This window comes from Octodon degus, unplaced genomic scaffold, assembly GCF_000260255.1.
Source record: "Octodon degus isolate 3935 unplaced genomic scaffold, OctDeg1.0 scaffold00001, whole genome shotgun sequence".
Lineage (NCBI taxonomy): Eukaryota > Metazoa > Chordata > Mammalia > Rodentia > Octodontidae > Octodon > Octodon degus.
The window spans coordinates 6,673,641-6,701,124 of record NW_004524577.1 but is presented as its reverse complement, the minus strand read 5'-3'; the positions used below and the strand labels follow the sequence as shown (position 1 = coordinate 6,701,124).

The window sequence follows — 27,484 nt, the reverse complement described above, 5'->3', positions numbered from 1 at the left end:
AGAGAATCATTAGTTTCTCCCAGATACCATGATAGTTGCCCTTGTCCCAAATATGGATGAGACCGGGAGGAGCCCAGAAAGATGTACCTTATTGAATTGCTTTGTGCTCGTGGCCAACTTGGGTTGCTTCCCTGAGCTCCACGTTTCCGTGCAGGCCAAGTCATGCGTTCCTTCTCCCCCTCCAATCTTGCATCAGGGATGCTGAGGGCAGAGGCTCCCAGGCTCTGGCCTGGGCCATAGGCAGGAAGGGTGAAGGTCTTGACTCCCCGGGCTAGAGTCTTGAAGCAGATGCAGACAGCTGCGTCACTGCCAGACAGATAACACACCAGCGAGCACAGCAGCGGAGGGCGCGGGCGCGGGACGCCGAGCGAAGCCCCTCCCCAAGTGTTTGGGGGGGGGGGAATGATACTGTCATTTCCAACTTCAGGTGAGGAATCCGAGGTTCAGACTAGGTAGATGATGATAGGCCTAAAGTCCCCAGAGCTGGCTGTGGACAGTGCCAAGACCTGAGCCCTACAGTTGGACTCAGCCTGAGTCAACACACGGGTGCTGCCAGGGCGCAACGAGTGAGCTTGCAGACCCTGGGTTGGGAGCGGTTGCTGCAGACCTCCACCGGGTGAAGTGCTGAGCTGGGTACTGAAGGCTGTGTAGAGTTGGCCAGGCAGTCTGCTATGTGCTGTGATTGTTTTCTCTTCAAATCTGCGGGAAACAATCTCCTTTGCAACAGTGTCGGGAGGTGGAGCCCTCAGAGGTGTTGAGGTTGAGAGTGGATCAGCCCTTCTGAGTGGATCAGTGCCTCTGTACAAAGGGCAGGCTGGAGCCGGCGCGCTCTTACTCCTGCCACTGCAGCGAGATGGTCTCTTTGATCTTGAACTCCCCGGTGCCAGAGCTGTGAGAGAATGCATTTATCGTGTTCTTTATAAATGACACAGGCTCAGTGTTGTGCTGTAGCCACTCAAAATGGGCCAGAACACTGATGACAGATGGGACAGGAAAGGCATCCGGGCAGACTGCAGAGCACATGAAGGCCGCAGGGGCCAGTTGCCACGGCAAGGTGCATCCCCTGTTGTCACGGCAGGCTCGATAGGAACACTTGCTGCCCTCAGCGGGCAGAGCAAACAGGATCCTGGTATTCACACGTCTGGGGAGTAAGCGAGATGGCTCTGCCAGCTGGCTGGCCTGCTCCTGGATCTCACGTAGGCTGTCACTGACCTGAGGAATTGGCCCTGCTCTGCGAGTCCTTCATCCTCCGGTGGACTGGCGGGGCATGGCTCATGTGGCGGTGCCAGGTGCCAGCAGGAAGCTGCACCAGTTGTGCAATGGGCTGGCATTGCATCACTCAAGCCCCATTGGCCAAAGCAAGTGCCGTGGCCTGGACATGGGAGAGGGGACAACTAGGGACACGGGGACTTGAAGGGTGGGGTGTGGGGAGGCTGCTGATGCTGTGGCAGGGGTCAGAGGGGACAGTTTGTGGTACACTTGGGAAGAGCTGAGGAGAGGTCACAGACAGGGGCAGTGTCAGCGGGAATGGGAAGGGGGGTAATGGATGAACCCACAGTTGTCCTGTAGAAAGGAGAGTCGGGCAAAGGAACTGCGTCTGCGACACAGATGCTGCAGATGGCCCCTGGGATACAGCTGGCCTTGGCCTCTGCAGACAGGTTAATTGCTCAGATCACACAGTATGAATCTTCTGAAATGACAGCGCAGCTCACCAATTAGAGCCCTGAGCTGCAGAGCTTTCGGTCTTCCCTGATCATTTGGCTGGGGCCGCTGCAGGGCAGCCGAGGGCAGAGGGACCCCGGTCCTGCACTGGGCCTCTGGAGCTGCAGCCCCGGGGGAGACTGACCAATAAGATGGGCAAGCATTTTGAGCTGGGACAGACTCCGTCCTCACAGGGAGGCTGCTCTTGCTGCAAGAGGAAGAAAACTCATCGTAGGCAGTTTGAAGCTGTCGAGGAATTTATTGGCTCTGTGACTCAGGGTTCAAGATCTCGCTCTAGGTGCACAGCTGGGTCTCTAGGCCACAGAATGCACTCAGCCCCTGCAGCACGCTAAGGGAGCACCTTGGCAACTGGCTTCAGCAAAGTCCCAGGACTGGCTCTGATTGGCTCAGATATAGTCACATGTCCACTGTGAGCCAATCACAGAGGACCTGGAGGAGTGTGAGGATGGAACTCTATGGGTCCTGGATGGAAAAAGCAAGTTCGACCCAAGCATCTCTCCTACCTGAGAGGAGCGGGCGCTTAGAAATGGTTGGGTCTTACTTGATGAGGAAACTGGGCTGAAAGGATTTCAAAAACAGGAGAGCTGTTGGAAAACAATGCAACAGATACCTAATAGGACCCCCAGAGGAGAGGAGCGTGGGAGGATGGATAGGCAGGGTGAACCGTTTGGGGTTCTCCTCTGAGGAGCTGGGATTTAGGCACAAACCTGAATGCAAAAAAGGTGCCAGCTGCATTAGGGTTGAAAGAAGAAACATTTCAGAGGAACAACCAGGTGCCGAAGCCCCAGACGGAAGCAGACACCGTCTTTTGGGGGCCCAGGTTAATGGGTGCACCTTTAAAAATTTTTTTGGGGGGGCAGGTTCTCATTCTGTCGTTAGGCTGGCCTGGAATTTATGGTCCTCTTGCCCCGTCTTCTCGTATGCTGGGATTATGGGCAGCTGTGGAGAACAGAAGGCCTCAAAGTTGCTTTTGCCTGCATTGTCCGAAAAGCCACACATGTTATATGTGCCCAGAGCCCCGTAGCCGGGACAAATCGCATAGCCCTTCTTGTCTGTGAAGAAACCTAGGAAATTCGCAAGGCTTCCGAATGAGAAATAAATGCTTCTTTGAGGGAAATCCTCTTTCCTTTTACCATCTTCCACAGACACGCTTGTTTGAAAAATCTTTGCTTAATGCGCCTGCTTCCAAAGCTGCCTCATGGGTGTTTTAATCTAGATTTTATTACTAGGGAAGTGGAATCTATTTTTTTCTGTATGATTTTGACTAGGTTGGTTCCTTCTATTGTGAACTGTCTAGAAGCTTAACCTTTTGGGCCTCCTTAAAAATTGTGTGTGTGTGTGTGTGTGTGTGTGTGTGTGTGTGTGTGTGTGTAACTTGAAACATGAAGCCTTTGGGAGCTGTGGTCTCCAAGGCCCCCATCCAGCTTGCTTCTTCCCTCAGATTGTCTGATCTTTAAAAATACCGAAGGAAATGCCATTTATATTGGCAAAAGCTTTGTGGGTGCTTCCCAGATGAGAAAGTAAAAGCCCTGCGTTGGTGAGTCGGGATATTTTTAGACTCCTCTGCCAGACCGATAAAGCCAGGATCGCTTTGGTCCAGGTGAGGGCTGGGGGAGGGGCTGCGAGAAAAGGGCTGTCTGGTTCCCCGGTCCTAAAAGGGAGATTCTGAATGTATGCGAACCTCAGAGAGGGCCCTGCACGACTTTCTGCCCCCTGCGGGATGGGTCGTCCTTGGCCAGAGGATCGGCTCCGTTGCATTCTGCAAGAGGAGTTCTGCTCAGAGACATTTCTGTTCGTTCTGCTGCCTGTATCTTAAAAATCAACTCGAATGACATCTCCTTCTCTGTGTGTTCTAGCTGGGGCGGTAAAGAAACAGTTGCTGACCTATTTGTGGTAGTGCACACCTGTGATGCCTGCGCTCTTAGAGGCCAGGCAGAGGGGTCATGAGTGCAAGCCTACCCTGGGCAACTTAAGGGCTTAGCAAAATCCTGTCTTAAAAAAAATGAAGAGGATGCAGCTCAGAGCAGAGGCTACTGGATTTAATCCCCAGTGCCACAGAAACAAAACAAAACAAAGTCAGCTGCTAAGCATCAGATAGGGGAGGCTGGAGCCCGTGCCCCGCTCCAAGCTGGATGACCTGTTCAAATCGTGTTCGCTCTCTAGGGCCAATGTTTTCCATCTGCACATGGGGCAGAGTGTTCAGGTATACAACTGAGGTTCTTAGTTATACCAAGAGCTGCAAACTGGTGTCCCAGGGCCACACCACTAAGGCCACGTGTGTTATGGACTCTGTGACATTGGAAAACATTTATTGTTGATCCAAATGGAGGCAGTTCATGTACAAATCGGGATGTCTGGCTTCTTTTGGAAGTTGGCAATCTGGTGGTCCTGACAGCGAATTTCCACCAGGTGGGGGAAGCCACTCTGTGCCTTCCTCAGGTGAGGCCCTCCTGGTGGCTGTGGCTGCTACCATGTCCCTTTGGGTCCTGTCTGTTGTCTTGTTGTGGAAGCAGAGTGTCAGTTCCTATTTGTTATTTTCCCGTGCTGTAGTTAAGGAGTAAAGTGAGAGATTTCTTGTGCTTGTATTTCTGTCAGAGCACGTCAAAGGCCTGGAGGTGGGAAAGAGGTTCATTTATTTGTGGATGGGGGTCCCTGGGAGAGGGGAGACACAAAGGCTGGAGAAGAGAAAGGGGGAAAGCGTGGATTTTATTTTGAATGTGATGGGAGATGTGAGGGATCCCTGGAGGCCCACAGGGAGCGGAGATTTGATTTACATTCTAGAAAGATCCCTCTGGCTGCCAATTGGCAATACATTCTGGCTGCGGGGGAAAGAAGCTGAGTGTAGTGGGGAGAAGCACTGACAGCTTTACCCAGTGGGGTCGGGGAAGGCAGCACTGAGAAGCGGCCTTTAAGGGGATGTGGAGGTTCCACCGAGACAGACCAGATCCAGGCCGGAGCAGCCCTGGGAGGAGCACTTCAGGCAGTAGGAGCAAGTAGAAGGGCAGGAATGTGTCTGTTGCCGCTGGGAAACAGAAGGAGGCCCCTTTGGAAGGAGGTGAGCGAGGGCTATGGGAAGGGGAGGGCAGGAGGTTGGGGCTAATGGCCCTCGCCCAGGGGGTGGCTGCGACCCTGACCTGCAAGGGTCTGACATGCTGTGCAGCACATGGAGCAGGGCGGAGCCCAGAGCTTGGGCAGAACATGGCACTCTGTCCTGAGTCCCTGCCTCGGGCTGCCCTGTGGAGCTGGACCCTCATGGCTCCTGCTACCTTTGGGGCTGTTCTCTGTCATGGCCCTGACAGGACAGGGGTCTCAGCGGCTGCAGCCCTCCCACCATCTGCTCTAGCTAGGATGTGGCGGGTACCCGAGGGACAGAGCCATGCAAGAGTTCTACAGCCCTTTAGGTACTGTCCTTGTGGGACACACATCAGTGGAATGTGGCCGCATCTTGCCTGGAGCCACCCAAGCTGTGATTTCTTCCTGCAAGAGATCTTGTGTCTTCAGGGTCCCCACAGTGGCCCCCACAGGCAGGCTGACTCCTGCTTCTCCTCTCTGTCTGTGTAGCAAGTTCTCGGACACACAGATCAGACCCTGGATGTCCCCTGGCCTCTCTGCTGCCTTGGGACAAAGTAGCCTCCTCTCTCTGCTTCTGGCTCTGAGTTTGGCCTCTGGGTCCATCTAGACAGCCCCCAACTCCCTTTCCTGGGCCTTTCTCATCCCCCCAAGACCCTTGAGAGGCAGCACTGCCTCCAGACCCTTGGGCCTCCTAGCCTGGCTGTGCCTCGCTCTGTTCAGCCCACAGCCCATTCACTGGTGCCCAGCTGGTTCGCCTCCTGGTCTCTGCCTTCCGACTCCTCCAGCTGCTGAGTACCCAGCAGCGAAGGGGAAGGGAAAGGCTGTGCTCATCAGCTTGCCTGGGCCCTGGGACCCGACCCCCAGACATCACGGGCTCCCCCTGACAGCCCTGGAGGTAGAAGCATTGCATCTGTACCGAATACGGACTGACTCCCGTGAGCCTCCCTGCCACATACAGTGTCGCAGGCATTTACATAGCATTTTCAGTGTCTTAGGTCTTGTAGGTCATTTGGAGACATTTAAAACCTGCAGGAAGATGTGCTTAGGATCTACGCAACCACTGCATCATCTTATACAAGGGCCTGAGCATCCATGGAGTGTGGTACCCAAGGAGCTGTCTCCAGGGACAACTGGGTTTACCACGTGACTCCTGCGCCGAGGCCAGGCAGCATCTCAGAAGATGGCACTGGGCAAGACAGAGTGGGCTGTCTGCCTTGGAGGACCCTGCTTACAGAGGTGGGCAGGCCAGACATAAAGAATCAATACATGGAGTCATTTCAAGGATCAGAGAGGGCAGGAGAAAGCTTTCAGGGATGGTAAAAAGTGTGTGCACGTGCATGTGCGTGTATGTGCGCGTACGCATGCGTGTGCGCGTGCATGTGCGTGCGTGTGCATGTGTGATGGGGTGGGGGCTGCAGATGAAGCAACAGCGCTGGGGACAGAGCTTCCTGGGCAGAGGGTACGGCTGGTGCCGAGACCCTGAAGTGCTGCGATAGGAGGGAGTTGCCTGGTGGCTAAGACGTGCAGGGGACACCCCAGGGCAGGCGTCGCCCACCAGTGTGGTAGAACCTCAAAAGCCAAGTGGAGTTTGTTCTGAGCGCAGTGCAGCACCCCCACGTGCTGCCGCAGCCGAGCCTGGATGTACGTATGTATTTTTGCTGCCCTGGGCGTTGAACTCACGGCCTTCTCAGTGAGCTGTATCTCTAGCCCTTTGTAAATTTTTTTGTTTTGAGACAGGATCTTGATAAATTGCTAAGTTCCCTGGGCTGGGCTCCCATTTGCAATCCTCCTGCCTCAGCTTCCCAGAGTGCTGGGATTGTAAGCAGGTCCCTGCACTCCCAGTTTATATTTGTATGTTTAAAGGGTGCTTCTTTGTCATGACGTGGGCTATACCTCAGATCCTTCCAAGGCACTTGCTCCGAGTGCACGCACATCCCAGACCCCTCTCGTCCCGCAGCACTGGAGTTTTTGGGAAAGGGTCTGCCCAGGACTCTGCATTTGAACAAAGAGCGGCTGCTATAGCAGAGATTTTAGCCAAGTGCTGAGCAAGCAGGATTCAGGGGAGCGTAGGACCTGGGCGGCGGAAGATCCGCCTTGGGTCCGGCAGCCTGTTGTTGGCAGTTTGCTTTTTACATTTGCCTCTGTGATGCGTGGAGGTGACGAGTCGTGCCGGGACTTCTGCACCTGGGCCTTGGTCACTGACAGAATTCACAGACTTTTCCTGTGACCTAGAAGGTTTGCAGATATCCCGAGATACGGCTTCCTTCCTCGCTACTTTGAAGTGACAGTGGTTATTAGATCTTGTTGTCGTGCGTTCATAACGAGGCACATACATTACTATTACACATCTCATTTAAAGCATGTTTTCGTAGCCCCGTTTCAGCTTCGTTGGCTTCCTTTGCCAGTCTCTGTATATTTGCTCTGTGAGTTTAAAGGCGTTATTTGCAAGAAGGACTGTAGGCTTCACTGGCCCCAGAGGGCCAGCAGCCAGGGCAAGGAGCAGAGAGCGGCCCCTTCAGTGCCGTGGAGCAGCTCAGAAAGGCCTGGGCACCATGCTCGCCTGCCCTCGCCAATGCTGTGTGCCCTCAAGCCAGTCAGTGTCCCTCTCTGTGCCACCGTCCTCACTCACAGGATGGACTCTGTGGCCCTTCCTCGAGTGTGCGTGGCCACAAGTGAGCCTGAGGCCCAGGGACCGCCCGGGTGACGGGAGCTGAGCTTTCAGTCTCAGCTCTGCTCTCAATAGCCGTGGTCTGGGCTGACTTCTCTGTGCCTCAGTTTCCCTTCCTCTGGGCCACGGAGAGCAATAGGTGGCAGCCGGAGGGCCATGAGGTGGCCTGCTAGGTGCAAGCCTTCACCAATGGCCCCTGGGCCTCCTCCTGGACCCCAGCTGGTCCTGTCCTCACAGCCTGCGGCCGCCTGGCCCACTCTTCCTGTCTTCCAGCTCTGCTAAGAAGGACTGCTTTGTTGCTGCTATTTTTCAGTCCCTTCCAGGCTCCCCGCCATGTGGGTGGTGCCACCGTCACCCAGGGTGTGGGCGCCCTGAATCCCAGCATCCACACATGCTCTGGATCCAGCCACCTCCGCAGAGCTCCACCTAGGACCAGGCTTTGAGGGGCCTCTAGAGGCAGACTGTAACAGGGCCCCACCCTCACCCTGCTGTCGCTGGGCTGCAGGCCTCAGGCTGTGGGGCGGGGATGAGAGGTGGGGGCAGGGACTGTGACAAACAAGAGGGAGGGAGGGAAGGAGGGAGAGGCACGTTTGCAGTTTCTGCTCTACCATGTCTCCGACCCTTTGCCTGCAGAGCAGCCCCTTGCTGGGGTGGGACAGGCAGGCCCCGGGAGCTGGCAGGAATCACCAAGCTGGCCCAGCAGGGACTGCTGGGGCCTGTGTGGCCAGAAAGCCACCTGTCCTCTGTGTTCTCGGCCGCCCTCCCTCTGCTGACCTCGAGCCCAGTCCCCGCGGACCACAGCTTATTTCAAGGTCAGTTTCTGATTCCTGAAGAAAAAGAAAAATCACCATCGCCTGATGCTGGAGGCCAAGGTCACCATGACACATCTCAAATGCTCAGTGACTGTCCCCGGATTCCAGCAGAGCCATTTCTAAAGGGCACGTCTGGCAGAGACAGCTCTGAATTGACAAGGACCAGAGCCCTGTGGAACTCTGGGGCCAATAAGGCGTTGTCAGAGTCCGTCCCGATGATAAACTAGTTTGTTCCACTGTGAGTCTCCTGAGCGGGTACAGACTCCCATCCGTGGCCGGCTCGTCAGCTGCATACACCAGCTTCTACCCGGGGCCACCTGTGTGCCAAGGACGAGGCGGGGCAGGCTGCGGCCATTGTCTCTTTTAACCTGTGCAGAAACCCTGTGAGGCCAGTCATGGGGAGAGCTCAGGTGAGGGTCAAGGTCCAGTGCAGACCTGCGTGGCCCGCGCTCTGGGCTCTTCCCACCACAGCGAGGCAACACGTGCATGTGGTAGACCAGCTTCCTTTGCGCCGGGGTCTGTCTGGAGTGATGGTGGGTGTGGGGAGATCAGGAGAGGCTTCCTGGAGGTGGTGACCTGGAGCAAAGAAAGGAAGTGTACTCTTCCTATTGCGGATGTAACCAATGACCATAAATCTGATGGCTTAAAAGAGCGTGGGGACCAAGATTCTGAAGCCAGTCTCATGGGGCACAAAGTATCACCAGGTCTGTGTGCTTTTCTGGGAGCTCCAGGAAGACCTGATCTCTGGCCTTTTCCCAGTTCTAGAGGTCCTTGCATGCCTTGGCTTGTGGCCCCATCACCCTGAGCTCTGCCTCAGTAGTCACCTTCCCACCTCTGACACTGACCTTCTTGCCCTTGTCTTAGAATTTCCCTTGTGGTGACATGAGGCCCAGGCCCACCTGCATAATCCAGGATGACATCCCCATCTCAAGATCTTAATCCTATCTAGAATCCCCTCTGCCAAGCGAGGTGGTATATTCATAGTCTGGGGATGATAATGTGGGACATCTTTGGGGGTGCCCCAAGGTGGAGGAAGTGGTGGAGGCATGAGAGCATGTGGGTATCCCATCCACAGCTGTCTTCCTGGCTGGTGTGAGGCAGGAGGTGAGCAGGGCTGCCTGGGACTCACTTATCAGGGCCCTGAATGCCATACATAGACATGTGCATCTAAGTCATAGACATGTGCATCTAAGTCACCAGGGATCTGGTGATCTACAGGGATCTGAAACCAGGGGTGGGGGGCTGCACCTCCCACCAGCTCCTGGTGAGGGTGAAGGGCTTCCACTGAGAGTCACAAGGCTGTATAGAAGGGTGACTCTCAAGGATAGCTATGAAGGAAACTTCCTGCCCAGGGCCCGTGTTTCTGAAGAGTGCACGTTTCACATTGAGGTGGCACTCTGTCCCCAATGTGGTGGCTCTGTTACCCAGTGCCTTTGTGTGTCCCACACAGTAGCACAGTCAAAGAGGTTTCCTGACTCATCAGAGGAGGGCTCAGAGCATCACAACTTTAGATCACTCTCTGTAACCTTGGGCCTCCGTGGAAAGGGGTGGAATGTGCAAGATGACTCTGGACAAGCCGTCAGATCCGTACTCTCGGCCTGGATTCGCCGCTCTGGGAGCATGAACCGAGAGCCTTGCATTTTGGTCTAATCTGAGATTTGACCCCCTCATGCATGGGAAGCTGTGGTGTTCACTGGAGCCTTCAATCCAGAGAAAGCTGGAGCCGCCAGTTGCCGTTATCATGTTGCTATGAGGAGACCACCAGGCTCTTCAAATGCATCACAGCATCAAGGAAAAAAAGTGGCTTCAGTCAGTCATAGGGAGCCTGTGAATTCAAGTGCTCATGCAAGTCAGGCAGGGCTGCGGCAGGCTGAGGGGCAGGGTGGGCCTCCGCTGGCCCAGGGATGTCCCTGACTCAGCCTCACAGTGTCCCTGTGTAAGCGCAGATGTCCAGGACCGCTGCAGCCGTGCGGTTTGCAAATGAAATCCTGAAATCTGGATTTTTATACGACGTTTCCTATTTTTAAATGCTGATGATGAATTCAGATATTTTAAAAAAATACTGTGTGGGCCAATCAAGACATTTCTGCAAGCTGGTTTCAGCTTCTTGGTGGCTTGAGAATGTATTTATGCTATGAGAGTGGGGGACCAAGGCCCAGGGCGGCAGAGGCAGCTTTCAGAGGTCTTCAGCATCAGGCTTAGAACCCGGGCTGCTGCTGATGTGTGGCAGTGTCACCAGCCGTGGGTCACACTGCCTCATCCCTTCCCCCTAAACCTCAGCCCCTTTGCCTCTGGCGGAGCCAACTCATTAGCCAACTGCATGACACAAGACGGCCCCGCGGTGGAAGGTGCTGCCCGTCCCACTCGGCCCCCAGCGTGCTCTGTGGCTGCGGCTCTTCCAGACCTGAGCTCGCTCATCTGCAGAAGGAGCTGCTCCCTGTGGTTCCTGGAGGCCCCTGGCTTCTTCTTCTCTAAGCTCCCGATGTTGACATTTTGAAAACAGCAGCTGTCACAGAAGGGGCTCCAGCCTGGAGGTCTGGCTCGCGCCCTTAATGTGATGCCACATGCTCAGTGCAGGGGCGTGTCCCCGATCTCACAGCTGCAGGCAACGGTGCCTGGCTTATTGATCTTATGTATTAAACTGATGGATTTTTTTTTTTTTTGAGAAAAAAATGTTTTCTCCTAGAATGCCACTATGTCTAGGGATTTCATGTGACTTGGCAACAACTCCCCTATGATCTGCAGAGTGGCTTTACTTGTCTAAAGGCTGATGAGCATTTGTCCCAGGCCTCGCGGTGCTCTTGGCTCTGCCCTGTGGGGCGCAGCTGACACTGTGCAGGGCCTCTGGTGAGCCAGTGACTCATAGTGCACTCTCCTGGTCCCATGAAGTCGACTCATACCCACCCACCTTACAGGTGAGAAGGCTGAGGCCAGATTGGGTCACGGCACCTTCCCAGTGCTCCAGTTAGCTACTTCCAGAGCCGGGAGTCAGCCCGGTGGGCCGGTGTGGGCCACGACGCGCACTCTCTGCCTTCCACCTTTCGTAAACATTTCAGGCATCGCGCATCGCTGCTGGGCTGTGTCCCCATGCTGTCACCGCTGTGCAGCTGCTCTGGGGCTGACCCTAAGACAGGGGACACACTGCTGGTTCCTCGCAGACCCACCTGGCCCCTTTCAGCCAGCACCACAGTGGTCCCAGAAGATTACAGCAAAGCTGAACCATTCCTGTGTGCTAGGGACGTCATAGCCATCTTACATCACACTGTGGCACCTGCCGGTCATGATACCAGTGGCATCTGGTCTATCTGAGTACAATCATGCAAGGCGCATAGTTGCTCATAAACAGCTACGCCTCTGGTTTATGCATTCTCTACACTACACTTTGCATTGTGACTTCGCTTATGCTCATTCTTCTTGTAAAAAAGAGTTTAGAGCCACACGTCCTGTGCCAGTGGCACAGCCTCCGCCTGTATTTATGGTGTGTCTTGCTTTTATCAAGGTGCTCTTGGGGCCAGTGAGATAGTTCAGTGGTCTAAAGCGCCTGCGTAGGCAAGCTTAGGCAGGTGCAGGGGACTGTGATTCGATCCCTAGTACCACACGCTGTGCCCCCAGCTCTGCCCTCAGGGTGGGCTGAGCTGGCAAAAAAAAAAAAAAAAAAAAAAAGATGCTGTCACTCAACTGCCCCACACCATCCTGTAAGGCAGAATGCATCTCTCACTTTAACAACAGCTGGCTGTAATTGCTAATAATACTGCTATTCACAGGTAATAATGGGTCTTAACTTTTTCTAATACTTTCTGAATGTCAAACTCGTGTGACTCCTGGGCACTGTCTCACTGGGTGCTCGTGACTTGCCTGTGCTGCCCATTTTGCAATAAGATCCCCGAGGGACCAAGTGGTAAGGGCCCCTGCAAGGTCAGCAGCCGAGTCTTGGACCCGCCCGTGTCTTCATCTCAGGCAGGGAATGGCCCTGGCAACTCTCCAGAGGCAGGGATGGGGCGGAAGGGAAATCGTTCTTGCAAACCCATCAATTCCATCAATGGAGGGTCAGAGTGGGCCTCAAGAAGCTGTTTTTTAAAAAGGCAAAAAGTGCAGCTAACAGGATTAGCTGCCACCTTGCAGGCCCCGAACCTGATGAGAAATCATTTCATTTCTTCTGCCCCTGAAGGTCACCCATTCAGTGCTGCAAATCGAACCATTAGTGGCAAGTTGCAGACACTGGGGACAATCATCCGGGTGATTATGGGGCCTCTCCCTGAATCAGGGAGGGCCGGCTCAGATGGCTCAGCCAGGGCAGCCGGCCCTTTGCCCCGCCCCTGTTCGCTGTCCATGGTGCTAGAGTCCCACAGCAGTAACAAGGGCGCAGACCCCGCAGGCCAGGCATGTAGCTCTGTTTCCTGGGCGTTTAATTATTCCCATACTAACTGCTCTGGGTTTGCCGCACACGAACACCTGCCACCTTGGCACTGGCTCAGTTCTCCCTTAAATCGACATAATTTTTTATACGTCACTTAAAGGTGGACTTTAGTAAAGTGGGTCTCAAACCTGTGGTACATTAGTGTCACCTGTGGGGCCCATTACAACATAGAATGGGCCTTAAGACCAGAGCTTCCGATTCAGCAGAATCTGTACCGTGTGGCCTCGGTCTGCACAAGAGGATGCTGATGGCGCTGGCCAGGGCTGCGAGGAGACCACTGGCTTAGAGCCTACTCAGGTGGGGCAGCAAGGGTAGGTCAGTGAGGGTCTCTGCAGGAATCCCACATCCACCCAGGGAAAGAAGGCACTTGGAGAAAAGAGCTCCTGGGCAGGTGGCTAGCAGGGCTGGTAGGTGCAAGAAGCGGGGCCTGCCCCTGCCTGGAGGAGGAAGAAAGGTGAATTCTGCAGCCGGTGAGAGCCTGGGCTGGGAGGGCAGCCATGGGGCACTGTCTGGGCAGGAGAACAAAGCCCAGGCCAGAGGTGGCACAGGCCAGGGAGGAGCAGAGAAGGATGGGGATTTCTCACTCCTCCTGCTGGGCTGACCCAGTGGGTTGGAGCAGGGCAGGTCTTGGGCTAAGGGCAGTGCAGGAACACAGAGCAGCCACCCTGGTGGGCTCCAGGGAGGGCTGGGGCCCTGGTGAAGCACCGGTACAGGCAGGAAGTACCAGTCCTCCTGGTACTGAGACTGACTGTGGAGGACTCTGAGCCTGAGGCCCACCCTCTGGCTTTAAAAAAATCAGACAGGTGCTGAGAAGATGTTAAGGACCCATCAGCGCCACTTGGAGACTCTGACGGAGGTAACAGGAGGGAAAAGTGGATCACTCCTTCTTTCCTCTTAGGTTCAATTTGATTTGAGGCCTCAACATCATTTGAAGCCATTTGTAAGAAACCACCAAGTCGGCGGTGCTCCACAGGGTCACCTGCTTCGGGAGGTGTAGTGGCTGTCTCAGGGTGGGACTGACCCCCTCTTGAGGGTGGGGTGGGGGTTGCTGACCAGGGCAACTCTGGCAGAGACACAGGCGCCACACCGGGGAGAGGGGCCCACTGAAGGCTGGCGCTACCTGCTGCGTCTGCTGCACCCCCAGCCCCTGCAGCTGCCTCCTCCCTTGTGGGCCTGGGGCCCCTCCCTCCTGATTCTCTTGTGCCAGGCGCATGTGCTCCTCAGAGACTGGCCAGCTCCCAGCTGCCATCTGTCTGACAGTCACAGCGAGTGCTCCCATTTTGCCCCTGTCTGAGCTCTGGCTGCCTCCTGGGCAGTGCTGTTGGAGCTATCTGAGCCCATGGAGGCTGCCAGACATCAGAACCTTCCTGCCTCGGTGTCCTCCCACCCTGGGCAGTGAATGTCATTGTTCGGGCATCCACGAGACAAATGGAGCCCTGCCTGCTGCCTCCCTCTTCACAGTCCCTACACTCCTAGGACCCCAGACTGCTGAGTGTGTCCACTAGGGCATTTCGAGTTCACCCACTTGTCGTCAGCCTCATAGGCTGTAGAGGAGGCCTTGGCCCCCTTTGTTTGGTGAGGGTGGTGGCAGAAGCCTCCCGCAGGTTCCTCCAGGCCTGGGCTCCTCCCATTCCATGCTCCACTTTCCTCTAGCATGCAGTGTTCCCTTACTGAGCCACTCAGTATGTTGTTTCCTGCCTGTCAGCCTGGGTCAGGTCTTGTCTCCCCTGTCTAGCCTGCACATGTCCACGGCGGTGTTCAGGCCATCTCCTGTGGCTAGCTGGCCTCAGAATCATGGGACCCAAAGGACCAAACCCTCAACTCAGGGGGCTCAGGGCAGTCCGTCCAGAGTCCTATCCTGGGAATTGCTTGGATGTGGGGGACAGCCAGGAGGTGGTACTGACCAGGGTGCTGCACCTCGCCCCCCTACGCACCCTGACCTGAGACCCAGGCAGTGGGACATTGAGGTGGCTCTCCCCGCTGCCAGCTGCACTCTACCTAGGTGCTTCCTAGAGCTGGGGGGCCTGGGAGCCCATCTCTCCCGCTGCCCACAGTGTCCTTCTGGGAACCTCTTTCCTCCTCTGTGAATGGGGACCCTTTATACCTTTCAGGAGTCAGAATACCCCGGCTCAGATCTGGCCTTGGGGATCCTGGCAGGAGGTCATGGTGGGGAGGTGACCCATGTGATCAATCGCCCCTCTCAGCTCATTTTCCAGGTAGCCCTGAGGGGAGAATTCACATGCCAACTGTCCTCTAGGCAGGACAGCTCCCTAAGGACACTTGCAAGAGAGCTGGGAACATGTGCAGGACAGAGGAGGGTGTGAAGGGGACAGCGGCATGCTGGTCTGACTCTGCAGAAGATTTGTAGGACTTCATTGGGATAATCCGGGCCCAAGAGACTTGGTTCGGCCACTCACCATGACCAAATTGTAAAGCATGAATCTATTCATTGCAGCCACTGTTGGAAAGAATGCGGGACTAGTGTCCTAATTCCTGCCCTCTGGGTGCTGATAGTAGCTACAAGAGCAAACAGGGAAGGGGCTGAGAGATAGCTTGGTGGCATAAGCACTTGCCTGGCAAGCTCAAGGTCCTGAGTTTGATCCCTCGTACCAAAAAAAAAAAAAAAAAAAAAAAAAAAAAAAAGTAAACAAGAAACAAGGAAGAACGGTGGGGGGCATGCATAGTTACACCATCTTGGTCAGATTGTGCTCTGGGTGACCATCACCTCAGGCCTGGTTCCACAGGGTACTAGGTACCAGGGACATTGATTCTGCTTGAGGGGGCAATTTCCCGTTAGGAGGCTGTCAGCCTGCCAGGCCTCTGTTCCTGGAACTTGAGATAAGCTGAGGAGGAGAAATGACTCTGGAGAAAGAGAGAAGGAGGACAGGTGAGAGAGAAAATGGAATTGGTTAGGACAAGAGTGGGGCCTTCCTCCAGGGAAGCCCCCTTCGAGCACGGGTCACAGCTCCGAGTTGGCCCAGGCAGAGCTGGAGGACAGGGCTGCTGGCGAGCACGGGGATAGGCATAGATGGTCTCGGTCACTCTCTGAACAGCGATGGGCAGAGCAATCCTCTGATGGCAGAAGTGCACCCAAAGTGATCCAGGAGATTGGCTGGGATGCCGTTGTCACCCAGCATGACTTGGCACAGAATGGGGCCTCAGCATGGCCACCCTTTGTGGTGACTGTTGATGCAGCTATTAGCAAACAGCAGTGACACTTGCTATTATTGTTGTCACTCATTTCCTTGGCTTGAGTGTACTAACACAACCAGACTGATGCTCAGGATCACAGCAAGAAGACAAGGAAAGGGCTTTAGCACACACCAGTGAAGAAGAGCGACTCCATCCCAGCATGCACCTGTGGTTCCGGGACCTGGCTCTCCATAGCTAACTTAGTTCTGGAGATCCCAGCCTGCCAGGGCCCAGCTCCTATCTGCCTGAGGAGAGCTGGACCTGCTGAGGGCAAGGCGAGGAAGCCTAGCCCAGGGCTCATGGGGCTGGAGGAGCCATCCCCAGGGGGCAGGCAGGTAGAGGAGGCAGCTGCCCCTGTGGTGCTCATGGGGAGGGTGGCTGCAAAGGAAGCAGGAGAAGCACCAGCAGCTCCGAAGGGGCAGAGGGCGCTTGGTGGGTGGGCGAGCCCTGGACGACCATCCATCCCCTCACGGGTCCCAGCCCTCCCTCAATTCCCTGCCTCTCAGCTGCCATGAGGGTCTTGGACCATGACCATGTGGTGCCAGCGGTGTTTTAGCAACATCCAGGCTGTCGGGTGTGCACCATTCACTTACACAAATCCAAGGGATTGCCCAGGAGATGGAATATTTTTGTAGGAGAGAGGGAGGGGAGCAGATGGGGGAGGGAGGAGAGGAGGGAAAGGGAGGGGGAGAAGGAGAGGGAAAGGGAGGGGAAGAGGGAGGAGGACAGGGAGGGGAGGAGGAAGGGAGAGGGGAAGAGAAGGGGAGGAGATGGGGAGGGGGAGGGGAGAGGAGCAGGGAGGACTTTTCTATCACTGAAAGCCCCCTGGTGGTGATGAGCATTGTGGGATCTGACTTTCAGGGCACAGCGGGGACTCAGAATTTGCTTTTGCTTCACTTGTGTTACAGCTGGGATGTGGAGCGGCCCCTAAGGCTGGTCGGTTGGAGGCTCTGCTCCTAGCTAGTGGCTCTGGTGGGAAGCAGTAGAAACTTCAGGAGGCGGTGTAGTGGGAACAAGTAGGCCCCTGGGGGGGCTGCTGTGAAGGACCCCGGGGCCTGCAGCCCTTCCCTTCCTCTGCTTCCTGCTTAGTGTGAGGAGAGCGGCTGTGCTGCACCACATGCCCCGCTGTGACATTCAGCTGTGCCTCGGGTCCAGAGGGAGAGGGCCACGCCCGCGGGTGAGAGCTCCTGGAACCCAGAGCCAGAACAGGCCTGCCCTCCTCTAAGCGGCATATCTCGGGCAGTTTGTCCCGGGGATGTAAAGCTGACAACACAATTTGGTGACTAGCACTCATTGGGCCTTTCTGGTACAAGGGACCACTTGTGTAAAAGCTGACGTAGGAAAGGACATCCTGGATGCCGAGAAGGAGGGCCCTTGTGAAAGAGATTCTGCCTCAGCCTCTTGTTGGCAGAGATAGTGATTAATCGGTTCATGGGATGAAGAGAACTACAGACTCGCTGCTTTAGGCCTAGCTGGATCCCGGGCTCGCATGGCGTGCTTAGGACACGAGCCTCCCCCGTCTCTTGCACTGGTGTCCGTGGCCTTGGCTTCCCTCTCAGAAAGGCTCTTGTGGCCAGCAGTGGACGCAATGCGTGTTCATCCCTCCAGCCTCAAGTCTACTGGAAAGAAAGGCTTCTGTTTCCTAGAAGTCCCTGGAAAATCCCTTGACCAGCTCTCATTGTGCTGACTTGGGTCAGGGGACTCAAGCCAGCTCCCACCCTGCTCCAGGCGAGGCCTTGCATGGGCCACAGGCCAGCACGGCTGGGAAGATGAGGCCCAGGGATGTGTTTCCAGTTGCATCTTCTCTTTGGCTCAGAAGCATTTTTTTTTCTTTTCTGTATTTTAGGGAAGGGTCTACAGGGTGTTTAGGGTCTCACTACTAGATCAGACTCATAGTGATCTGCCTGTTTACAGCCTCCCAAGAGCTGGGATTACAGGCGCTTGCCACACGCCCAGTCTCAATGCTGTTTTAGCGCACTCTGGGGGCAGGACCAGCACGGCAGGCCCCAGGATCGAGCCCCTGGCCCCTGCGCTTGCTTGTAGGCACTTTAATCTGCTGAGCTATTTGGCTGGCCCTTGGCTCAGAAGTCTTATGTGCGCCCCTAATTTCATTTTTCCCTTTTGCCTCTGTTTCTAGCCTTTCCCTACTTGGCAAGCTCGTTGGCTCCACTTGCAGTCACTGCTGGACAGAGCCCTACTGTGCACCTGGTGTGTGCACCGCTTGAGCCCTCACTGTGTGCTAGCCATAAACGGTGTACATGGCTGTGCAAATGAACCCTCGTGCACAAGGACATCACGAGATAGGTGCTATTATCATCCCCATTTTACAGATGAGGAAACTGAGGCATAGAAAGCTTCATTCCTGAGTCAGTGACTGGAGTTTGAGGGTCATGGAGCTCTGACTGGCTGGCAATGATCATATGCCCAAATATCGAGTCAGGACATGGGACATGGGCCTAGGGCCCACACAGACCAGCCGAAAGGATGCTTTCCAATCAAAGAGCATGAGGAAAAAGAGGGAATAATATGGGGGTGGGGGGCGGGGAGGCCCACAAAGTTGCAAATGAGAAAAAGGGGTGTGATGCTATGTTAGGGACAAAAGTGTTTAAACACTAAAGCCTCAGAAGGGCTGTGGATGCAGCTGCCTTTCAGGAACCTCTGGAACCAGCTTTCCGGCTCAGAATGCTTGGACTCTCAGAGCCAGGCTTTCCCGGCGTAGTTTGGCGATTTTCTGCTCGGATTCTGGAGAAGGGCTTTGGTTGGTCAGTTCTAGGTCAGGTGATCAGATTGGACCAATCAGCTGCAGGTTCTTTGCGAGACCCGAAATGTTAAAACCCTGAAAGTAGCAAACATCATTTCTAGAAAATAGGATGCAGAGTAAATGAAGAAGTAGTACGCAAGGTGGGATGCAAATAGCAGAGAAGCTCATGAGTCCCGGGTCAGCGACAGGGAAATTTGTCTCCAACTGTGGAATACGTTGGGCGTGGAGCTGGTGATAGCGGCCCAACGAGGTCCTTGTTCCAGGGCTGTCTTAGCAACTGCAGTGTCCGTGTGGCAGGCAGCCGTGGCAGCATCTTCTCCCCAGTCTGGCTAGTTAGCTACCAGTCACAGGATGCACAGTCATGGTTACCCGGAGGATGTCACACCCTGGCTGATTGCAGCTGGGTTCTAAACCAGTCCCCGGGATGGTGGCTTTGGGGGGGGGGGTGGCCCCCGGTGGCCCCCAGTGGGCTTCGGGTGGGCCTTACCCTGGGCCTTTCTGCCTCTGTTGCAGGGGTGCTCTGGCTGTCGGTGGTCTCTGAGGTGCTCTACATCCTCCTGCTGGTGGTGGGCTTCAGCCTCATGTGTCTCGAGCTCTTCCACTCCAGCAGCGTCATCGACGGGCTCAAGCTCAACGCCTTTGCAGCCGTCTTCACGGTGCTTTCAGGTAAGACTGGGGCACAGCCAGGGTGTGGCACTCAGAGTCCCCTGAGGGCACGGCCTGCTGGTGCCAACCGGAAGGCTTCGACCCGGAGCCTCCCCTCTCTGAGCCCCAAGTCTGCCATCTGTAAAGGTGGTCGCCACCCGCCTGGACACGCACACGGTCTCTGGCACACCAGGCTCTGGGTTGAGTCCCAGGAGCCCAGCAACAAGCATGAGCAGGCAGTCCCAGCCCCGTGGGATGTTACCCGTGTGGGAGACAGGGAAGATTTGCCTGTGAGACCTTCCATTCACTGATTTGTGGATTTGGGGCATGAGGAAGAGAAAGTGGCTCTGCACAATGCATGGGTGCTGCTGACATTTGTGGAGCTGAAAAAGAGGAGTCCTTCCTGCTCGCTGGGGGTGTGGCTCAGTGGCAGAGCGCTTGGGCCCGGAGCCTCCCTTCTCTGAGCCCCAAGCCTCTGCCATCTGTAAAGGTGGTCATCACTTGCCTTGCCAGGCACATTGTCTCGCATGCTTGAGGCTCTGGGCTTGATGCCTGGCTACAAAAGAGGAGCTTGTTTCGGGCGAGGAGACATCGGTCCTCTACTTGGTCCTGTTTGCCTTTGTGAGCTGCACAGAGAGATCGAGCAGGATCTAGAGCCATCACAGGCGTCCAGACACTGAAGCACCAGCCCTGGGAAAGCTGTGGAGATAAGGACTTCAGGAAGAATGCATCTGTCCACCGCACTGCATGGTCCAGAGCACGAAGACAAGAGGCTGCCAAGGAAAGGCCGTTGGATTTGGTGATCCTGTGCCCAGGGTGGTGGCAAGAGATCCCAGTGGTCAGGAGTTAAGCAGCAAGGTCATGGGGAGGGATTAGAAGATGGCTATAAACTATACTCAGAGGAGGGCTGGTGGAAAGAGTGACGGCTTGGCTCTGTAAGATATCTATTCCTGAAAAGCCACATGTAAATCTCACTTCTATAAATCTAATAATCCTAATCTTCATGGGACATGAGCGTGGGAAGAGCTAACTCTCCCCGAATGGAAAGGAAGCTAGGGGCCTCTTGGTATAGGAAATAATGGCCCCCGAATTGAGGTACAGATGCATAACAGAGGAGAACGAAGAACTGAATCCAGGAAATTACTGCACACTGCATAGATCAAAACGCGTGTGACTTGTCATTCCCAACACAGGGGACTCTAATGTAAGAAAACTATGATTGTCATAACACAGCGTCAGTCTGACCCACCCCTACCGCATTCCCAGCTATTCAGAACTGAGATCGTGTTGATTTTGCTTTTCATCTTTTATTCATTTTCTCCATCAACACCCATTGAAGGCTTTCTGGGCACCAGCCACTGTCTAAGTTTGGGGGGATGAAGGGAGGAGACTCAGCCCTCCCCCTCCTGAAGCTCGCCGTCTCCTGGAGTCGGACTCATCCAGTGATTATAATGCAGCAAGCTAACATCTATGCCCAAGTATGTGGGAACCCACCGGAGGGCACCTGCATTTGCGCAGACAGTGGAGATGGGGGAGATGGGACACCAAGAAGGTAGCATTTGAGGGGAAATTTGGAAATCAGGCAGTGTTTGCTTGGGGCTAAGGCCATGTGGCTGAATGGAACAGCGCGGTCAAAGCCCTCATGCGAAGGCAGATTCTGGGAACCTCATGTGTTCAGAATGGCAGGAAGACAGAGTAGGGAGAAGAGGGACATTGAGAGGTAAACCAGCAGAGCTGGGGGAGGGTCTGCATATTTTAAAAATTATTTTTGCCAAAGTCTTCAGATTTTACCGTAATGGCAGTTGGGAGCCACTGAGGAATTCAGAGTGAGGGGTGATGTGGTCAGATGTGCGCTTTGGAATGACTGCTCTGAGTACAAGGCAGAACACAGGTGGAATGGCGTATTTAGGTAGGGAGGGTGCAGGCCACGCAAGAGGTGAGATTCCGCAGGGTTTGGGACTAGGAAGAAGACCCAGTTGGTGGCTCAGAATTCCACCACGTTCAGAGAGTCTGCGGACCTAGACGGGGGAGAAATTAGCTTTTCATTTCTCTAACTTGTAAATGTCACTTAGCATTTTCTTCAACAGACTGCAGGGAAGTGGCTGTGACAGTCTCTTGCAGGAGTTGGGAGGCTTCTCCTGCCACGGTGCCACTCTTACAGATGTTCCGAAACACACAGCGTCAGAAGTATAACATTTATTAAGCACCCCCGAATCTCATTGTTTCATACGTTAACACAACAACACAACAGCTTTGTGCGGTATGCCCACCACTTTCACTATCACTGGTTTCCTCTGTAATTGTATGAATTGTATTTTATGCAGCTCAGAGTATTCTGGGAAGGGTCCAGAGGGCCAGGGACCCCTGATCTGGTGACCCCCTGGCCCCAAGCTGGCCCTGGTCTTGTGCAGATTCCATAGTGGCTGCATCAGAATGTGTGAGGGCTGGAAAGAGCAGGCAGTGGACAATGAGGCCAGCGGGCCACTGAGAGCTGAAGGGCGTGGGCAGCCTGGCTCTACTCTGCTTTCTCTCTGCTCCTGTTCTGCCGCTCCACGAAGCACCAGTGCCCTGCCCCGAGCATGCAGCCCTCCCGTGGCCTGCTATAACCATCAGTGGCCAGCCTGAGGCGGCCACCTCCAGTTCTGCAGCAGCTCCTTGTGGAGTAGAGAGTGGGACTTATTTCCTCTGCCTCCAAGGGCTTATCAAAGTTTTCGCCCCTCTAAGAAATCCAGGTTCTCTCCCTGCGGGGAGTCCCACCACACAAGTAAATAAGATGGTCTCCATCTTTTGGGCAGATAAACAATCTAGGACTCGGGGAGGTTAATTGGCTTGTGCAAGGTCACACAGCTGGTCAATTACGGAGCTGGGATTAAGCTTCCCCCAGCCGCCTTTCCGTGCCTGCTTTCACGGGATCATGCTGTGGGTATAGCTGGGTGGGAGGGGGAGGGCTTTTTAAAGTCTGCAGAAAATAGTAGCTGAGAATTATGCCAGAAGATGTCATAAGGCCGAAGTAGCAAATGTTGGATAGCAGCGATGTAGTATTCATGCCTGGGAGAACCTGAACCCAGCTAGGCAGGCTACGTGGAGGCGGTGAACCTTAAGGCTGTTGTGGAAACAGCCAGGTATTGGACCTGCCAGGCCAGAAGACGAAGTGGAGAGCTGGGTTTGGGAAGCCCCTTGAGGACAGGGAGAGCAGTGCTGGGGCTAGGAGGAGGTGAGGGGCTTCTGGTTGTCCCCATGGGGCAGGCACTGCTTGTGCCAGGAAGGAATGGGCAGGCAGGGCTGGCCAAAAACCAGCAACGAGCCATCTGGGGAGAGATTGGGTCCTGCCATCTGCTGGCCCAGCTTAGCCCAAGGTCAGCAGCGCATAGGAGGGCAGAGGAGAAAGTGGAGTTTGGGGCAGCCCTTGCTCAAACCAGCTATTAGGGTACATTATTAATGATGGGAATTAACCACCTGAGTGTTGTTAATTATAATGACCAGCGCTGAGATGTGACCAAGTCTCTCTCTTTTGACCCGATCTGAATGGGGCTTCTCTGTGTCCTCTTGGTGGCCAGGTCGTGACCTTGGGCTCTGCCCTCAGGGCCTCTTAGGCAGGAATCCTGTGGCTTCAGCTTAGCCAGAAGCCCCCACCCTGACACCTGTCACATTCTCCATCCTTACCCTGGACATTCTCCCCGGGCTGGCCTTTAGCAGGAACCCTGTCATGTCACTGTGTGAATCCCTCTTACTCCTAGGGCTCCTGTTCAAGGCTCTTCCATCCTCTGGCTCCCACCCTGCTCTTGCCCTAAATTTCATTGCCCTTGTAAGGGTGCTCCTCAGTTTATGATGGGGTTATGATCTTACAAGTGAGTTATAAGTTGAAAATACCCAGAACCAAAGCATGCACTGAATACAGCATCCTACAGGCTCCCTCCCCCAGCAACGCAACACACCACGTACCGTGGTAGCTCAGGGCCCACTGAGCTGCGGATCATGGCCCTGACCAGATTGAGGACTGGATGCACATCCTCAGCCCACCCCAAATGTGAAGTCTGGCTACTGTTGACCACTTTTGTACTGCTTTCACACCATCCTAGATTTGGAGAGCTAAGTTCAGTCCGTAAGTCAGGGACCTCTCTCACTACCACCAAACCCCCATCGTGGTGGTCCTCGTGAGCCCTCATTCCCGCCAACTTCAGCTAAAGTGCCTGGGCACTGTTTCCTCTAGGGGATGCGGCTGGGAGCTGGCTCTCGGCAAACTGGCCACACACCACACACTCATGCACACGCCCGCATGCGCACGCACATGCATATGTGCACACATCTTTACCCCTAGTGTGCTGACGAGGGCAGGTCTAATGCCTCCGCGCTATGAGAGTGAGCAAAAGATCCGGTGAATGTTTTCAGACCTTTTGCAGATAGGAAGAAAATCGAAGGATGGGGAGGGAAGGAGGGGAATCAGCAGGGCGAAGATGTCAAATAAACATACACCAGCTCCCCATGATTAACACATTCATCATGTACCAAACTAATAAAAAGAATTTTATATTTACTGTAGCAAAAGTCACAACGGCCATGAATCTCCCTCAAAAATATTTCGCCTTGGTTTGGGCACACTTTTCCCAACTGTGCTTGCCACTGTCTGAAGCGGTTCGGGAAGTCCTTGTTGGTGAGTCTCTTCAGTTTTGCTGCCTTTGAGTAGATCTCAGATGTCTATCTTTCATGCTCATTTCGACTTCGGGGAAGAGGGAAAGGTGCCAGGTCCAGTGAGCAAGCTGCCCGAGTTTCTGATGTTTCATAATGTTTTAGACGAGCCGCCTTTCTGTTGGATGCTGCTTGGCCACAACTGTTTTCCGTCCGATCTCATGACAGAGCATTGGCAGAAGTGCCTCAGTGGTCTAAGTGCCTGCCTGGGCAAGCACAATGCCCGGCTTTGGTCCCCAGCACTGCATGCTGAGGCGGCCCCTGTGCCGAGCAGGCCACCAAAGCCAGGCGTGGTGACACACGCCCGCAACCTCAGGGCTGGGAAGGCTGAGACAGGACGATCGCTATGAGCCCAATCTGCGTAGTGACACCCTGTACCAAATACATACAAATAAATAGAAAGAAAGTGGTGAGAAAAACAGGATAAATGAGTTCAAAGAGAGCGGGAGTGTCTGAGGGAGAACAGCAGCAAGGTGTTTTTTTACCATAATAATTTTTTAAAAAATTTAAACATTCACCATCAATATTGGTCATTCGTCGTGTAGATATGAAAACTGGCTTACCCGCGGCCGCGTGGCTGGCAGTTGCTGAGCCCTGCTTCCTGCCTCGCGGTGGTGCCCTGAGCAGGACTTAGCACAGGGATTCCACGATGTCCTTGTCATTGTCATTCCTAGCCGTCCCCAAGTAAACTAAGGGGCAGATGGGGACCCCGGGAGCAGCCCTCTCCTGCTGAAGCCGGGCAGGTAGAGGTGTTCCAGGGGAGAGAAAAGGGGTCACAGGGCTGTCCTGAGCTGGTGCTCCTAGCAGCCAGTGGCTGTGGACAGGTAGGTCTTGAGCTTGGACAGGAAGGTGGCACCCAGGGGGCAAACGTCGGCCCACCTGCCGGGGAGACTGCTCCAGTAGGCCCAGAGCTCACTGTGTGGCACGGAATATTCCAGTGTGGATTTGATTCAACGTCAGGGGAAAGAAATGAACATTGTAATAATGAACAGGATGCGGTCGATGGGGGCAGGCTTTAATATCCCCTAGCCCAATGGGTAACCGGGGCTCAAAATTAATTGCCTATCAAAATAGTTCATGGATGGGGCTGGGGAGATAGCGCGGCAGTCTAAGCACCTGGCTGGCAAGAGCAAGGACCGGGGTTTTATCCCTGGTACTCCATGCCATGCTGGCCCCGCGTTGTTATAGCCACTGAAACCGGGCGTGGGCATGCATGCCTGTAATCCCAGCGCTGGGGAGGCTGAGACAGGAGGGTCCCTATGAGTCCAAGCTGCATAGCAAGACTCTGTGCCAAATAAATAAAGACAAGGTTAAAAAAAAAATAGCTTGCAGAGAAGATTCTGAATGTTCTCAGCACAAAGCAAAGAGCTATCTCTCCAGCCCAGGGTTAAAATATTTTAAAATAATACAGATACAAGAGCGGATTTAGTTTGAATTATATTTGTCTGCATGTCATTGACAACCAACAGTAGGCAGCTTTTCACATTTCTTTTATACAGGAATAGGCCCATGAACGTGAAAGTGCTAGGGCCCATGAAACCCTAAACTAATGCCACCTTGGAGGTGGCCACGGGGCCAGCGAGACCTGCTTACGCAAGCCCAGGGACCGGGGTTCGATCCCCACTACCACATGCCACACTGGCCCCTCTGTCGGGTGCGCTGAGCCGGCCACCGTGTCCAGGCATGGTGGTGCACACCTATAATCCCAGTGCTGGGGAGGCTGAAAACAGGAGGATCACTAGGAGTCCCAGCTGTGTAGTGAGACCCTGTACAAAATATGGCCACAGATTTTGGGGAACTCTTAAGACTAAGCAAGATTAATTCCAGATGGGGAGCTAGTCCAGCTGTCAGTCTCCCCTGGGCCTTTTCTGTATATTTTTAAAATATAAATACAGAGTCTGCCAAAAAATCTTGTGATTTCAGAAGAAAGGGATAGGGAAACCAGGGCACTGTGAGCCGCTTACTCCCCAGACCCTCGGATTGGAGAAGCACTTTGAGCAGAGACTGGGAAGACCTCTGATTTTCCTTAGCAACCCGGTAACCGTAGGGCTGGTCTGCTGAGGAAGACTCGCGGGCCGTTTGCAAAGCTTCCCGCTCAGCGCCACTGCCTGTGTTTTCACTACAGACTAGGCCGGCACCAAAGGAGACCCGTGCATTTCTGAGAAATAACCAGTGGCGTAGAGGAGTCGGCAAGAGTCTGCTTCGTTATGAAATGAGAAAAGTGTTGTGATAAAACAAAAATTACCAACAATGAGGTCATTCTCGGGAATCTGCGTTTCAGGCACCATTTTAAGAGGAAAGTGTGGTGCTGGGTGTACAGGCGCACGCCTGTAATCCGAGCTGTGAGACGCTGGTGCGGGAGGAACACGAGTTCGAGGACAGCCCAGGCTACTTAGCAAAACACTGGGGAGGGAGGTTGTTTGTTTTTTTAAAGGTGGGGTATGGTCAAAGGGTGGACTCCACGTGGCCAGGGACTGATACCACCCATGCGCTTTGCACCAGGCCTCAGGGACCTGGAGGCTCTAGGCCCAGCAGATGCCCGGTGTCAGGAGCTGGCTTTCGAGCTGTCCTGCCCAGGAGCAGCGGAGCACAAAGGCTCCAGGACAGCAGGCGCCGCCGGCCACACCTCTGGCCACTTAGTGCTTAGGCCTCTTACCAACACGCATGAGGCGCGTGACCCCACTGGCCAACAGGAAGCGTGGATCTGAGTTCTGCCTCCAATCGCCTCCCCTCCCCCGGGAGCGGTGGCCTTCCCTCCCCACCACACACTTAAGTCCTCGGCCTTTCCTGTATTTTTTTTTTTTTAATTCTAAATATGGAGTTTGTTTCCCCACCCCCCCCAAAAAAAAATTATACACCTGTTTCAGGAAAAGGAATGCTTATATAAATATTTGAACACTAGATTTATTGAGACAGCATGAGAGGAATACAAGGGATCTGTGGCCTCTACAATTACAAAAGGTACGCACAGCGGTGGCTGCGAGCTTCCAGCTGTTTATTAGAACCCCAGATGGCTGCTGGACAGCCGTGGCCGCAGAGACGGCTGCAAAGTGGTTTCAGTTTCTTTGTGAAGGTCCGGCAGTGTGGTGGCTTTTCTGTGACGTACAACATCCCCGAGGGCCCCCATCTGAGGGTACCACCATCTGCTGAAAAAACATACTCTATTTCCTTTTCCTGAAGCTGCATACAGTTTTTGGTCGACTCTGTTTATTCATTCTTTGTGGCATAACAGAAGCCCACTATGGGTTGACAGCATTCTTTTATGGAAAAATAGCTGTATTTTCGAAAACTAGAAAAAATTAGTGAGTGCCGCTGCTTTATACTTTCTCAAATTGCTTTAATATCTAGCTTAATAGAGGAATTCTCCTAACGTCGATAAGAGTAATATGCTCACCACAGTGAGAATGACAGTCTTCATTATTCGTGGATTCTAGTCATGCGGTAATCTTCCCCTTAGCCACACTTTCGCCTTGTGTAATTTCCAACAATATTACATTAAAAATTCCAGA

General features: G+C 54.2%; 1 protein-coding gene across 3 annotated transcripts in view; it reads left to right on the top strand.

Moving 5' to 3' along the window:
• Gsg1l (GSG1 like) overlaps window positions 1-27,484 on the top strand; it is a 220,740-nt gene that overhangs the window by 126,533 nt on the left and 66,723 nt on the right. For 2 of the 3 annotated variants that reach the window (XM_023709475.1, XM_004622901.2), the window contains exon 3: window positions 19,158-19,310. The exons of the other annotated variant lie outside the window; for it this stretch is intronic. In XM_023709475.1, the coding sequence (XP_023565243.1) occupies window positions 19,158-19,310 (153 nt within the window). The remainder of the gene's footprint in view (window positions 1-19,157; window positions 19,311-27,484) is intronic. 3 annotated transcript variants of the gene reach the window in all.